This window comes from Crassostrea angulata, chromosome 6 (genome assembly GCF_025612915.1).
Source record: "Crassostrea angulata isolate pt1a10 chromosome 6, ASM2561291v2, whole genome shotgun sequence".
In the NCBI taxonomy this organism is placed as follows: domain Eukaryota; kingdom Metazoa; phylum Mollusca; class Bivalvia; order Ostreida; family Ostreidae; genus Magallana; species Magallana angulata.
Genome location: NC_069116.1, coordinates 798,335 through 815,270, shown reverse-complemented (window position 1 = coordinate 815,270; position 16,936 = coordinate 798,335). Strand labels below are relative to the sequence as shown.

The 16,936-nt window shown below is 31.0% G+C and overlaps 1 protein-coding gene across 1 annotated transcript; it reads right to left on the bottom strand.

Moving 5' to 3' along the window:
* Positions 1 to 1,382: 1,382 nt before the first annotated feature.
* On the bottom strand, positions 1,383 to 16,057 carry LOC128186794 (protein draper-like). The gene is made up of 8 exons (XM_052856687.1): positions 15,895 to 16,057; positions 15,755 to 15,804; positions 15,537 to 15,668; positions 14,862 to 14,993; positions 6,249 to 6,380; positions 4,565 to 4,694; positions 4,192 to 4,217; positions 1,383 to 3,154 (listed from the first exon to the last, which is right to left on the bottom strand). Exons 1-8 carry the CDS (start codon positions 15,987 to 15,989, stop codon positions 2,784 to 2,786), a joined length of 1,068 nt encoding a protein of 355 aa, XP_052712647.1. The 5' UTR covers positions 15,990 to 16,057; the 3' UTR covers positions 1,383 to 2,783.
* Between the last annotated feature and the right edge of the window lie 879 nt (positions 16,058 to 16,936).

The following is a 16,936-nucleotide window of genomic DNA, read 5'->3' as shown; positions in this document are numbered from 1 at the left end:
TCTTAAACATGCGATAGGGTAAGATAATGAAATCTGACATATCACACTTTCTTTGAGAATTGTATCGTTATAAAAAAATTGTTACAGTTACTTACCAACACATATTTGGATCCACAAAGACATTCCTCAAAAACTCCAGAACAAAAACTAAAAATACTGACATCTGTATAGAGTCGTCCATTATCCTTTTTCTATTCAAATTCCGATAATCTGTTGATGAAAACTCCCCGGTATCATATCTTCCAATGAGAAAAAAATAGTTCGTATCTGTCGGGAAATCAACCGATAACTTTTCCTTTTTTAAAATAAAATGAATCAATCTGGTGTACTTAAAATCAAATTAATTACATATAATGATATAATAAGTCATAATGCATATACATTTTAAAGTAATTTAGTTAATATCGTGGTACCGTACACAGTTGATATGAATAAAAAGCTACAAAACTAAAATATTTCTAACAATTATTTTTTACAACAAATCGTTATTGTTGCATAGTATGTTGAGTAAAAACTTTGCAAAAATGTGTAATGATAGTTTCTGCAATATCTAGCATCCTTCCATGCATTTAGTTGCTCGATAGAAATGCGTTGTTGATCTATTAATTGTTGTGAATGAATATAATCCTCCTTTAGAGAGTATGAAATAACGAATAAATGGATCCTTCTGAAAATCCTTAATTGTTTACTGTGTTGGTTCAATTGGTTTTGTGTAACAAAAGGTCCACAAATCTTGAAGATCACCCGAGTACCAAAGCCCTTAGTTTGACATGTCAGAGTCTCATGTTTGCATTTTAAGCTTCATACTGAAGGCTAAACCCTAATATGAGACTCCTCTGATTGTTACACCACTTTTTATTCTTTGATTTTTGAAAAATATCTATTCATTAAAATGTTGGGGGGGGGGGGTCACAAGAGTCAGAGGAAACTCGGATTATATATTCCTTAGCTCCAAGGGGCCAAAAATTGTAAGCTTTTGGTAATAAAAGAACTGCAGGAATTTAATAGCCTATCTGAAAAATATTCACATTTACATTTAAAATGCTCACATAATGCATGCAACTTTTTTTACAATAATATTAAAATAGATTTCCTAAAATAGAACAAATATCTAATTCAATATTATCTAGTGACAATTTGCCATATTGTTTTAAAAATGAAGAAAAATTGTTATCGATGACCAACATCAATAACCATAAATAAAGATAAATGTTCAAAAATTTATTAATCAATCATAATCATGATCAATCATAATTACATCCCCCTTCCCAATGCCTCGACTTCTATCAAATGGCCTGAAGAGTGAATTTCACTACTTAACATCAGGACATTAACAAAGAACACAATAACAATACATGACTTTATTTCAAACGACAGTGATACTTCAGAACAAAATATAAAATCAATACATTTTCACTACATGGTTATATTGTCTCCTCCCTAGGGCCTGAATCCCTGACCCTGAGATCATAAATTTCAAAATTTTGGTAGAGGACTTCATGGGCATGATAACAATGCGTTTAATTTTTTTCCACACATGTGGGACTAGAGAAATTTTTTTTGAAAATTGGGCTGTTTACATATTTAGCCCCGCCTATGGCGTCCTGTAGATTGTAGAGCCATGAATTTCACAATTTAAATTCCTCTTACCATAGAGACGCTTCACCCAAAAGAATTGGTAAGCATTTGCCATGTAGTTTTTAAGAAGAAGTGAAAATTGTTAAATGCACGACGGACGATGTACACGATGCATGATGACGGACGAGAACCGATTGCAATAGGTCACCTGAGTGACTTGGGTGACCTAAAAAATGGTTTTACCACTTTGTTTTTATTTTGACATGATATTTGTCTAGCACATTAAAAAAGAAAAAAAATCAATGTTTGAATTATTTGCAAATTCTGAAAATTAAATGGGAATTCTTGAGACCTTGTTGTACATCACATATCACCATCAAATATATTCGTGAATATGTTTGGTTTCTGGGCATAATGAATTTCAAGAAATTATATTAAATGATCATACAATGAAGAAAAAGGAAGATACTGATGTAAATAGAATCTTTGATATTAAAACTTTATCAATAATTGTGACAAAGATATGTGAAACAAACTTAATGTTTATATATTCTCCTTATGAATATTTACTATTTTAACTGATATTTAATTATGTTTTCATCAAGAAACATGTTTCCATGTTTATCATTTGTTTCTTGTAGCAAGATAGTCATATTTCAATGTCCATAAAAACATATACCTAAGACAAGACTTTGTATCGTACACATTGGCCTAAGATCCATTTTAAAGATACCGAATTCAATCTAAAGTAACATAATTAGAACTCCTCATTAAACTTGCATATGATTGTAAATACCAAGAAGTAAGGTACAGATTTATAATTACTTTGATAATTATTCCATGTAGCAATAATACAAAGACCAATAAAAAAAAGTGGTGTAGTTAAGTTTTGGATAACTATTAAACTCATTTAAAAATCTTTGTAATGTAGGATTTCACAATTATCTTCATTTTGTTTTTATTAAATTATTGGTTAAACAATCTCTAAAAGTTCAAGGAAAAAGTTGAACGTAAAATTTGTTGAATTTCTGATAAAGCAAGGTTTGATACATTTACTCTACAATTGCGTTTTCTAATCTATATGAATTGTCCTTGCCATAGACACTTAATAGCAGTTGATGGCTTTTTCAGATGCCTTGATTTCACTATTTCTTGAATTTCTTGGCAAGCATGGAAAAGAAAAGTTTTGAAATCAGGTGTACTTCTTAGAGCCAAATGCTTCCATACGCTTCGTTTGGTCTTCGCATTGATCGCTGCTCTGGTTGAAACGTCTTTGGTAGATCAGAGATTTGGACTTTGCTACATATCTCATTGCTTTCTTCAAATTCATCACTATCAAACATGTCATCACTTTCATCACTATAATCTTCATGTGACGTCATTTCCTTGGATACAACATTTTTTCGAATTTGACTGTTGCGCTTTTTGACTTTGCTATATTCAACTTGTTCTAGCGGCACTGGTTTGTTGTTTTCATGAACCGGAGGAGGTGGTTGCACGCTCGTTGAATGTTGGATTGAAGCTTCATTATTTTCATAAAAGTTAGACTGTTGGGGATTCTGATCTGCTAAATGGTCTACAAATGATAAAAATATCTATACTACTATATTAAAATAATAGACTCGAATTGTTGGTCTTTAATACCGAGAAATCGGAAGAATACTGTCATTTGTTTTACACATTTTAAACATCATCGGTACTTGAAGATTACCGATTTGTTTACATTTTTCTAAGTTAAGCTTCGCTAATTAATAACCAACGAAAATTCCTCAAAACATCCCGGAAATCACCTGGATTTTTTGGATTTTACAATCTTGCGCTTGCGCAATACATTCACGCTAACAGGATCTTTAGTTTATGTTTCCACAATATCTCATCTGCATGAATAAACTCAGAAATGATAATACAAATACGGGTAAATTTTCATTGGACTTTTTATATATATTCTGTTCATATATATTAATGATTTCTTATAAGAGAAAGTATAAAATAACAAATATACATTTTAACTAAGTACTTACTTTTGTCTTCGTGATGACAAAAAATATTTGATTACATGCAAAAAAGTTACATTAAATTTGTTAGGAGAGTGAAGATAGAATATGTTTTATGATAATCGTACGGACCCAGTTTTACAAAGAAAATACGTGTACGTTGGTGAAAAGGTGTTGAATTCTTCCATTCTATTATAAATATATTTAGTTGATACTTTGCACATGTGAATGGTAGATGAAAACATAATTTGATTGTGAATCCTGTTGAGGGTTTTATAAATCAATCATAACTTGTTCGGAACCGTTGCCTGCCGTATACCCTTAACATGATTAGGTTTGAATACCAAATGTTAATGTAAGAGGAAAACATAAATACTTTGTATTTTATATCCAATATAAAAATGGGGATAACAACAAGATTCTATAACCTTGATAACAGTCATTGACCAAAACTTCACTATCAATTCTATTTATAATCCCATAACATTTAATTAAAGCTATAAGACTGATCGAGTATTTATTTATATACAACTTCATGTTAGGAACCAAATTTAAAAACAAACAAAGGATTTTGTTTCTAAACTAAACATTTGATTTTGCAAAGAAAAATGAAATATACCGATGACTCGTTCTTTGTCTTTTGTACTGAAAAAGGATAGATGCAATAATTATATATGATTTTGCTATATATGGCCTAAAATTTTCATGATTAACACATAACTAGCTAGCTAGCTAGACAAATGATAGATAGATAGATAGATAGATAGATAGATAGATAGATAGATAGATAGATAGATAGATAGATAGATAGATAGACAGACAGACAGACAGACAGACAGACAGACAGACAGACAGACAGACAGACAGACAGACAGACAGACAGACAGACAGATAGATAGATAGATAGATAGATAGATAGATAGATAGATAGATAGATAGATAGATAGATAGATAGATAGATAGATAGATAGATAGATAGATAGATTACGTACCAAATCTTATAAAACATAACAGACCACACACAGGAACAGAGGACAAAAATTGACGATGTTCCAATAACTATCCAGATGTTTCCTTCTACGAATTTTATAAGTTTTTTCTTTAGATCAGTATCCATACCTTCTAAATGAAAAAATAAATGAAAAAATAAAGCCAAATGCAAAAGGTAAAACTATAAGCTTAAAGCACTTGATTCAAGGAAATTATAAATTTGATGTTGTTAAGTGTAAATAATCATATAAAAAGGGTAAATTGGTGCAGGTGTTAGTTAATCATGCAAAATTAATGTTCATTGTTTTCACGACAGACGTCATTAGGAAACTTTGGAGGGAAATAAAATGAAAACATAACGATTATATTCTTTATAACAAATGAAAATTTGTTCTCAAAATACAAACAACATATCTTAATCTAATTGTTGAATGGTTGGCTTCTGAAAGTTAATAGTAAGCGAGAAAAACAAATGCTAACGAAATTCTTAATTTTGTTTAGGATTATTTGTGTGTATATAAGCATTAATTACAATGAAAAATACGTAATGCATTTTGTAGTGACACATTAAAACTTGTAAACGCATCAAATCACGTATCAGCATTGTAAAATTTTGTCAAAATTTAGAAGCAAAATCAAATCCATTTCCTGTATTGACATCTCCTCATTGAATGCCTATTATGTGGTTAACATTAGACTTTTAGCTCCGCTCTACATTTAAAAGAATTTGATATACACAAACACAATAAAGTTCATTATTCTCCTTCATCTAATCAATGTATTTTCTCAAAACCTATCTATATGTCAAAGCAGATAAACGTACCTCACTTATATGTAATTTTGAAATTGACAGCCCTCGAAAACCATTGTCAACCTCCGCTTCGCGTCGGTTGACAATGGTTTCCTCGGGGTGTCAATTTTAACTGTTACCCTCCCAAACAGGCACTTTTTATATCATATTACACATCCGTGCCTTGCGTGTCACGTGACATAAATTTCTGTAAGCGTGTTTGATGTTTCTTTGATGCCATTTAACTTTTATTTAACTTTATCGAGAGAATGCATTATTTGTAAGTACATTATTTGTAAAACAAATTTCTTTTCAGTTTCCCTCAACTGGTAAGAATTTGGTAAAATAAATAAATAAAGTCACGTGATATGTAAACCAGCCTTCTCTGATCTGCTTAACTCCTCTATATACATAATGTCTGTTGTTCCAAAGCCCACGTATTCTTTTCATTTTTATCCATTGAAAGAATAAAGTCGCAAAAAAAAAACAAAATTCACTGTTACAGTGTGTACAAAATCATCGATAATGCTCCAATCATTACAATTAAAAACGACTCCAGCGATCCCAACTAATCAGGATTTGTCATATTTATTCACTATTATACAAAGCATGGTAGATATTCTATAATTCATTGTATAAAAAAGGCTGTTTTCATATCTTTAGGGATATTATCATTTTTTGACGTAGGAGCGTTATATTTAGCAATTAATCTGTAATATCCCGAGTTATACATATATTGATTGATAAAGTAAAGCTCGTCACTCTGAAATAAAAATATGCATTGATTGTGCTTCAACACATAAATTAGTATCCTTCTTTATGTTAAATAAAAATTCGTTTTACGATTAAATGTTATGGTAACAATGCAGTTCATACGACATTTGACTTTCCTTTACCTGGACAACTTCCTGATGTTTTATTACATGTCTCGTTACACTGTGGAGGGCACTTTTCCTTGCATAAAAGTCCGTAAAATCCATCAGGACAAATTTCAGTACAGTTTTCTGTATGATAACCTGAGGGACACTCTACAGAATTCAAAGAAGATATGATCTGTGAATTTTATCACAAATTCCAAAATATGATGAATTTGTGTGAAATTCTATGCACAAAATTTTAAAATACCTATACAGCTCCCCTGTATAAGTTGATAACCTGCACAGCAAAAGTTTTTTCTGTAAAATAAAATAGAAATCGAAACTTAGCTGAGAATATCCGGAAAAGTAAGGTTGCTTTATATAGTCTGGCAGACGCCATAGTAACTTACCCACACATATTCGGGATATCAGTGACAGCATTGAGACAAGCATAGACTCCAAAAAACAAAAATAGCAACACTCTTATATTGTTCTCCATACTCTACTGTTATGATCTTTTTTTGTTGATTAACTAACTTCCAAATGTAATTTATCCTGGTGTAACTTTGTGGTATTTACACGAACAGGAAATTAAATTGAGTTTCCTTCTCTATGAAAACATATGCATGACATTGTCTCTATAGTTCAATCCTTGATTTATATGAGACCGATGAAATGAAGAAAATATCAATACGAAACAAAACAAGAAAGCAAATAGTAGCCTGTTGTAGGAGGCAACTGTCTTTTCTCTAACTTAAACAAAACGGTTGCTTGTTAATGTCTCTGGAGTAAAACATATTATGGTACCGTAAGAAAAATCCAAACAATACAAACATAAAAAAGACAGTATCAAACTTGATATAGCAACATTGTAGCTCTTATCTTACAATTATTTAGTGATTACATTTGGCTTCGAAAAACACTCCCAAAGAATTTTTTTTACCTTGTCATTCAAATACCTGTATTTCATCTTATATAAACAGTATGCCATTATACATGCCATTCAATCAATCATCCAGAAAAAACAAGTTCAAGATTAGATTTTTATTTAAAAATGAGTATAAACGAGATTTTGTAAACAAGACATGTATATCATACATCATAGGTTGCCTTTTTAACAATTTGATTCGAATGCAAACCTTATAAATCTGTTGATGTCTTAATTCATTTTAGTAATCTAAAGTCATATTGAAAAAAGCATATTTCCTCTTCTCAACGTTAAAGAAAAATATTAAGGTTAATCACACAGTAATGGATTTAACGTTTATATACGCTATACGCCTTTGACTTAACTTATAACTTACTCAAGAATATGTTTAATAGTATATCTGTCTTAAATTTCGAAGTAAGTCAGGAATGCATTTGAGATTTATTAATTTTCATCTTAAATACAAATGCATTTGGTTAGGTCAATTAAGATAGATTATTATTATATCAAGCAAATTTTAAAACTATTACAAATCAAGCCTTTTACATTTCATGTGTTTTGAATTTTAAGAGAGTTCGATGGTCGTGGCCATTTTTAGACTCTATTCATCTTCATCAGAAGAAGAGTTGTATATAAAGATAAAGGAAAACATTCAAATTATGAAGCTGAAATATTTTTATTTTTTCTTTACCAGATGACAGACTATGGTTATAAATATCAAAGGTAAATTTTAAAGAAAGGTCTGATTGATAAAATATGTACCATTCTGAATAATATACATCACGTACGTGAAAAATTCAATGATATTAATTGATTTACATGTAAATTACAATAGCAATTATCTAGGAAAATTTAGATAATTTATTAGATATAAAGCAAATTTAATAATCATTACAAATAATGCCTCTTCCTTCTCGTGTTTGGTTATATCTTTAATTGTATATACCATGTGCAAATTAAATGACATGTTAATGGCCGCACAGCTGTCTATATTTTTTGTAGCTTTGTATGTCCTCGTCGTATAGGCTCTTTGCACCAATAGACATTAAAACACTTCACAATCTGAACATGTTTTAAAAACATATCATTTTCATTGACATTACTTATTTCATGTCATAGCGCTCTATATCATATTGCTTTAGTCATTTTGATTGCTTAATTTTGTTAAGTATATTTACCAAGCTAAACACTCAATTGATTATTTCAGAAAAAAGGATGATACGTCTCTTGTAACAAACACATCATTCTCTATTTAGTCGATGTCCGGGATTGCTTCACGGAAAAAAACAGTTTGGACTGATAATGCAAAAGCCAGGCACGGATTGTGTGTATTTCCTATGTCACATTTCTCCATCACTCATGCATGAATTGACACTTAATATAATATAAACAAGAGGCTCAAATGGGCCACATCGCTCACCTGAGCAACACTGGCTTTATATGGGCGTTCAAAGGATATTGTGCCATATGGCCCCTTGGTAGATTAACCAAAAATGAATATCCGAATGTTACACTTATTTTTGCATCTACTTAATCTTTGACATATTTACCTTTATGGAATACCTATTTTACCGAAAATAAGATCATATGTAATGTAACATACTAAATTTTCAGTTCGTGTTCACGGTTAACTTCCAGTTCCCTTTATTTCACCCCCCCCCCCCCTCCCCTTCATCACTTTATAAAACGATTAAAATACATGAGAGCAGAAAGGTACATTTTCTCCCAACACTACTTACTAGCAATTGTATTTTATTTTTAAAAATCCTATATGTGAAAGAAGAAAAGTGTACCTCAAAGCACCAGAATGAATGCGCTCAATTCCTCAGATCAAAAACATTGAAAAATTTAATTGGCCTTCTCCATAATAAATTGTCTTTACCAGGCATGAATTCATTTCGTATGACGTTTCATATCCTTACTCACTTGACTGATAAATAAACTTAACTGAATAAGAGATGTTTTTAAAACACTTATGCCCCCTCCTTTGGAAACATCTCGAAGAAAATGAACGGAAACTGCAAATAATTGGAATTTTTTTACGTCCAAGGGGCATATCTCTGTCGAAAATTGCTCAATCGTACCCAAAATCAAACTCAACTTAGTTATCAATATGATAAACCCTTTGTACAAAATTTCATTTCAATATATGCATCCTCTGCGTAGAATCGTACCCAAAATCAAACTTGATTTAGATATTATTATGATAAACCTGTGTACCAAATTTCATTTCAATATGTAAATATCTGCGAAGAAAATCAACGGAAACTGTAGGTGGACCGACAGACAGCCAGCAGCAAAGCAATATGCCCTCCCTTCTTCGAAGGGGGGCATAAAATGTTGTCACATAATTATGTTAAAGAGCTGTAATTCAAATCAATGTATTGGCAGGCATGTCGCTCTATTGTACCAAGGCCCACCCTTTATTTTCATAATGTCTACAAACAAATATGATTTTCCGTTGCAATAATATTTTAAGAACAACAATAATGCTTTAATCCTCATAATAATATTGTGTCAGGACTATGGAAACTGTTTAAAATACGTCGTTTTTATTTACTTGTGTTCGAAAAACTACCAAAAATTTGCGTAGACTTTTATGCAATTCATCGTTTAAGAAGGGGCACCAGAAAGTACTCACAGCATATCATCTTTTTAGCAAGACATTTCTATTGACCAACCAAAATTTCAGCGTCAATCGTTGAAACATAAGCAAGATACATAGCTTGGTTTGATTCATGTTTTTGTTCACACGAGTTTATTACATTTAACTTAAGATTTTTAAACTTGGTATTTTCCATTCAGCATAGCTGCATTTAAAATATAAACGAACTAAAGCATGACCTCAGCTTTGTGTACAAACATACGGTAGCATTGTGCGCAAAGCTCTGTATCTTGCTTATATCTCGAAGCTTAATAAATAGAAATTTGTAAACAATTAAAACAAGAGAAAAATGCACTAAAACAAAGAGAAAAACAATTTATTTTTCATCATAAATATATACTTTTATATTTCTAGCAGCGAAAATAATCTCCGCTTAGATTGAAATTGCGGAGCATCTTAATAAAATATGCTGCAATAATCAACCATTACTAGAGATCATACCGAATTACAATACATGTACCAACATAATGAATAGTATTTTATAATATGTTGTTAGTGCATCAGATTTTGCGCAGGTATATGTAAACAATCAGCTAACTGATTTACCGGTCAACACGTAAAAATGTTAAATTCTTAAAGAACGACGATGGTTCCTCTCAATAAAAAGAAACCATAAACATGCTAATCGAAAATCAACACAAGCTAAAACCACCGCAACAAATGAAAATATCAACGAATTGAAACATTTAACCTCAATTTACTTCACATAAACGACACAAATATATTTTGGATGTTTCAAATATTCCCTTCGCACGTAAACAATTGCACAACAAGCAAATTCATCTACGTTCAAGATGGCTGCTTCTAATATAGACTTGTCCTCTAAACTGGTTTTCGATATATGAAATATCGATCCCGAACTGATTGAGCTCCATTCTCTCTGTCTTATTATTATTTTTGCAAATAATTCAAATTTGAAACAGAATTAGCTCTTAATGTTTCCAATTTATATTTTCCGTCCCATAAGGATGATTTATGCTAGATTACGCTGAATTTGACTCAGTAGTTCTTACTGAGATTTTTAAAAATGCACCCCCTTATTCTACAGTTTCGAGGTTTTCTCCGCTTTGAATAAAGATCGCTCTTTCATTTCTGCAATTTATCTTTGCTTTCTCATTAGGATGCTTTGTGCCAAATTTGGTTGAAATTGGCCAAGCGGTTTAGAGAAGAAGTTCAAAATGTAAAAAGTTTATAGACGGACAGACAGACAGACGGACGGACGGACGGACGGACGGACGGGTTGACAGACATACGGGCGACGAACAAAATATGTTCAGAAATGCAAACTTTTTAATTTGAACTTTGAGCATTGATAATCATAAGCATTAGATGAGATATCTGAACCAATTCTAACATTCCTTGATACCTTATTAAAAAAATTATTGTGTATAGGTTCGTGGGGATGTAAATTCGTGGACAAGCCTTACCCACGAAAATTGCCCCCCCCCCCCCCCTACGATGATGATTCCACAGTATATTTATGTTTGGACTTTCTGTGACATTTATTCGGAGTCAATCAATATCGGATTCAAATATTTTGAGAACATCCATATATTGAAAAATTTAAGTTAAAAGGTTCAGACCCTTGTCTATGTTTGATACGTGTTGCGTAACTAATCAAGACATATGAGCATACTAGATGAACATGTACCCTGATTGATTCTTCTTTTGAATCGATTATATTGTAAACTTTGCAGGTATTTTCAATTAAAATTGAATGTCGTTCACATGATCATAACCGGGACCTTGAGAGAGTTCGATTTGAAAGTAAAGCTTATGATTATCTTTTAGAAACAAAGAACAAGTGAAAAGCTGTCAATGTGACAGCAAACCGGGTTTTCAATTATGTTAACTGTTTCCATAATCCATGTCAACCCGAATCCAGTGAAATGGACTACCCTATATGTAATATTTTGCCAAAAAAGTTCAAAAGCTGGGTTTTTATCCATAAATTATCGGAAATCAAAATCCTAGCAAAATGCACACCTCTGATATATGTACAATTGATTTGCAAAAGAACAACTTCCTATCTTGATAACTGTAGGAGAAGTAATCCGTACAATGAGGGTACCCTTTTGGCAGCCGCCCGCCCGCCATTTTCACCATTTTAATAACCGGATTTTTCCGTTGGAAAACCCGGTTAAAAAGCTAGCAGATCTCATACAGAGAGAGGTAAGGTAAGGACAACTTTTTGCAGGCTCTTCAGATAATTTACCGTAGTGGTTTGAGCAACACTATATGTATGGTGTTTATTTATTAGAATTAAAAAATATGAAATTTATTATTGATTTAACTAATATGATTTTGAAAAATTCAAACAATACTGGAGAACAATTAAAGATGTGCAAAAAGGAAATTGTGATAGAATGTTTATAAATGAACACAGTCATATGCTATAATCCAGATATTAAAATCGCCAATAAATCAGTTTTCTTTAAAGATTTATTTAAGATAGGTTTTATATATGTAGGGGATATGTATGAAAATGACAATTAGATGTTTAGTTATAATGAGTTAAAAAACAGATTCAGCTTAAAAGCAAATTTTGTTCAATATCTCGGTCTTACAAAAGCAATTATGTGAAAGTATTATATTAACAGTTAACTAGGAATTGTAATACTCTTTACCCAAATACAGTAGAAATATTTTGTAGATCGACGAATTGTTTTAGTGACATGTACAACCTCTGAGTATCAAAGAAAAGAACTTATTCAAAATCTGGAACAAAATGGATGTCAGAAATCGAATTAACTCAAAAACAATGCAGGAAAATTTATAGTCTGCCCTTTAAGTGAACAAAGGATTCAAAATTACTGTGGTCTCAATACCAACTACTAGTATTACATAAGATCTTGTCAATCTATTATTATTTACATAGAGTAGGGATGGTAAATTCTTCATTGTGTTACTTTTGTCAACAGATTCTGAGACAATAGAACATATTTTGGTCCGACTGTTATTTAGTGAAAGAAATTTGGATTAAATTGGAGAAATGGATGACAGATATTTTTGCTTTACAAACAAATTTTGATAAATAGTCAATCCTTTTTTGGAAAATATGATGATAGAGATATCAATAGGTTAGAAAATTTAATCATTCTTTTCACAAAACAATATATTTTGCAAAGTAAAATGAAAACATAAAGGTTAAATGTAAATATCATGAAGAAATCTATAACCAGAAGACTGTTTATTGAACAAATTTTGCTTCTGAAAAACTGTAGATATCATTTGTTTGATACTTATTGGAAAGATATATTTTAACGTTTGGAACATTCATCAGCATCTATATTCTATCCTTAATGTCCCTGTCTATTATTATTTATTTTTTGTTCTGTATCTTTGAATTTTTTCCTTTTTTTTTTTATTCTAACAAGAAAAAACATTTTCACATATATTATATACCACTACTTGTTCAAATTATATAATTGTAACTCTTCTGAGGAGTAATATGTATATGTACATATACTTTATTTCAAAATATTGGATGTATCTAACAAACAAATACTATGAATGTATATGTATACATTGCAACATTTATCTATGTTTATGTGCAATACTTATACTCTGGTATGTGAATACTAGTATTTGAACGTTCAATATAAACAAAAAATTAAAAAACATCATTTTGCCTATTGTTTGCTTTCATTTGCAATATTTACAAAGTTTGAAAGCTGATTAAAAATTTTGAAAATACATCATGTTAAATTACATAACTTTGATATCTAATTTACTATATCTTTTTTAGGGCTTTTCGACTTTCAGTTGAAATATAAAGCCCACAGATGTAGAAAAGGGGGGATGGAAAAACAAAAACATTCAAATGACCTTTAAAATTTTATTTGATGCCTGGACATTGTTAAGGTAGAAGAAATTAATATACATTCCGAGTTTCATTAAAATATGTTGACTACTTCCAGTTTAATAGGTGAATGAAAATCGTCCATGGGAGTTTTAATGTTAAACAAAAATCACGCATCATTCGTTTTCTCAAAAAGTTTTCAGTTAAATGTTACAATATTTCATCTATATAATGACACACACAGTCTGCAGACCGGAAAAAGTTTTGGGTAGACAATTCGAAAAAATAAGGGGTCTGCAGGGGCCATCGTTTTAAACAGCCCTTTAGCTGTAACTTTTTTTATTTTTTGTCCGATTTTAAAAATCTTTTCAGTTTATTGTTAAAAACAAAAAGATAAATCTAAAAACCGTGCTCCGAGGGGCCACTTTTTGACTCGTTATAGGGGTTTGAAAGGCCTAAAGATCACTTGTTTAAATTTCAAACTTCTTTTAGAAAGAATTATCTCGCTTTGCTCGAAGAATGAAAAGAATAAATACTTTAGGCATACCAAGTTTTGTGTCCCGGGAATGAATACTTACTTTAAATGATTTTTTGAAAATATTCTTCTGAAAATTAGAAGTGTAGGTACTTGTAAAGTTCTCGAGTTTTCCTACTTATTACATTGCACTACTCATAAGTTCCTATCAATGCAACTGGTTATACCAAGGCGTTCAGAAATTTTGGAATTAGATTAGAACTTTTTTTTTAAATTTAATAATACCATTGATTACATCATTGATTTTACTTTACAATGCATGACTGTTGATAAATAATTGGATTTGTCAACAAACGGTTACAAAACTGAGTACGTTGAGAGTAACGTCCTTCAACATCAGTTCGTTCCTTTCAGTTTCTTAATCTTCAGTTGTAGGTATTCAATCTCTAGTTGTAACTTCTGCACTGCCAGATCATCCATACTTGTACTGTGGTTCATTAAATGGCACTCACATATTTTCTCTATATTTGCAAAACATGAAAAAGGAAAGACAGAATGAGATGTAAGGATAACATCTCTCGTATAACACAACTTAAACATGTATTTAAAAATACTCTTTTCTTATTCTTACATCTAGACCCGCCACAATACTTAATAAAAATCAATCGTTTTATGCGATGCACTTTTGAAAACTACGCTGTGTGAAATAAAACTCTTTTAAGGTATTTATATTCTTGATATGTTGTTCCAAAATGCAGTATTAAAGGAAATGTTGCTTTTACCAGGACAATCTCCCGATATTTTGTCACATGTTTCGTTGCACTCTGATGGACATTTCTTCTCGCATAACTGTCCAAAGAATCCATCGGGACAACCTTCACTGCAGTTGACTCCATATTTTCCAGGCGTACACTCTATCAAAAAGAATATTTATACATTTGTTTGGGGTTTCTTATTATCAGTACATGTACATGTAAATTGGTTAACTATATTTCGTAAACCTTAGTGATGATATTATGATATTGAAATGTCATTAGTCTTATACCGATCAAATCTCAAATTCGCGACACCAGGAAACCAAGTCTTGCTACAGGTGTAGCATAGAGCAGGACTGAATAGTAGGGTATATGTTGTTCGTATCCAATTTAGTTTTGTTTCATAATTATAATTTTACTAAAGCACTTTTTTATATTCCCTTGACAATTCCCACCCTTTGTCCTTATCTTTTTCATTAATATGTATACATTATACAAAACTTCATAACCATGGGTTTACATCATATAACTGTTGAAACATTAATTTTTCATATCATTGTCAATTTACATCATTATTTACTTATTCAGACCAAAACGCATACGTCATATTTGTATTTATCTTATTATCAATGTTTTGTATTGCTTCTTTTCAAATTGCGATCCTCCGAAAACCAAAACATGTTTTAACTATTATCATGTTACCTGGACATTCCCCCGATATTACGTCACATGTTTGGTCGCACTGTAATGGACATACGTCCTTACATAAACGTCCATAGTATCCTTCCGGACAAGCTTCACTGCAGTTCACTCCATAAGTCCCCGCCGGGCACTCTAATGAAAATAAAATCATATGTTCATTTTGTCAGATTTAATTATATAAATTTATATTTCGGTAATTGTCAAAGTTCAGTGTATACCTATGCACCTGTTCCCATCAAATATATAGTTTGAGCAGCAAATATTGTATCTGTAAAATTGAAAATGGAGAATAACATATCAAACAGCTGTTCATGTTCTGGTGATGGTATTGTATGACAGTATCGACCAGTAACCTTACCCACACAGACTGGGATCCACCAAGACTGAGCCCAGACACAAATGGACACCAATAACCAGCAGTGCCGACTTGTAAAGATGTACTGTGTCCTCCATGTCTTTAAAGAGCAGTATATGTGCTGGTGACAACTTCCCTGTGTATTTCTGTTAAACCTATATTTTGCCCTCTTGATTTTATGTAATACATAAATTTTCTCTAACAGGAAATTAAATCTTGTTTCCTCATTCTGATGTGAATTTTGGAAAATCATAAATACAGGAAAAAAGTTTGAATTTATTTATATTTGATACATGGGCATCGTACAATAACGATGATTTCAAATTAATTACACAACATAATGATATTGTGAAGGGAAAGTATCTGAAAAAATACTTGCTTGCAAATAAACATGAACATTATAATTTCATAATTGTTATGGTATCGATATGATGAGAAATCAGATATCATGCCACGCGTTTTACAAAAATAAAAAAAAAAGAAGGAAGATGCTACTTTGCAGCAGAATATGGTCTATTGTATTTAATATAACTGACCTTTTGGCGTCCAATAACATTACATTTATATAGTAAACAGGATATACATTATTAAACATCATCTCACATTTTAAACAAATGTGATAAAAATGACAAAAAATAGTAGATTCAATTTAAGTACAATACAATAAATTATATTTTAAAATGTATGTATATATTGGCAATTTAATTAAGTGAATACAAATAAAATTGATCGAACTGATCAATCAATAGCACAAAATAGATTCAGAGCTGGCGTCCTGTGTGATGTCGACGCCATTTCAGATCAATCATTCAATGTTGAAAATTATCAATGTTAGATCATCTTATCTTACACCAGATTATGTCACTAACAATTATATGTAATTTTAAGGAAAATTTTAAAGTTGCTCTGCTCCTGTTTCGTTACTTTCCTTTGGACTTTTGATTTTGAACACTGTTAAAGAATGTACAGATGAAATACATGTATGTATCCCTTTACAAAGTTTGGTTCATTATCACAATGTTTAGATAAAATTAATATATGAAAA

Excerpts from the sequence above, each read along its gene's own strand:
- LOC128186794 (XM_052856687.1), bottom strand. The coding sequence starts at position 15,989 with ATGGAGGACACAGTACATCTTTACAAGTCGGCACTGCTGGTTATTGGT. Across the intron at positions 14,994-15,536 it reads AATATCGGGGGAATGTCCAG|AGTGTACGCCTGGAAAATAT; the intron begins GTAACATGATAA and ends TCTTTTTGATAG. Across the intron at positions 4,695-6,248 it reads AACATCAGGAAGTTGTCCAG|AAGGTATGGATACTGATCTA; the intron begins GTAAAGGAAAGT and ends TTTTTCATTTAG.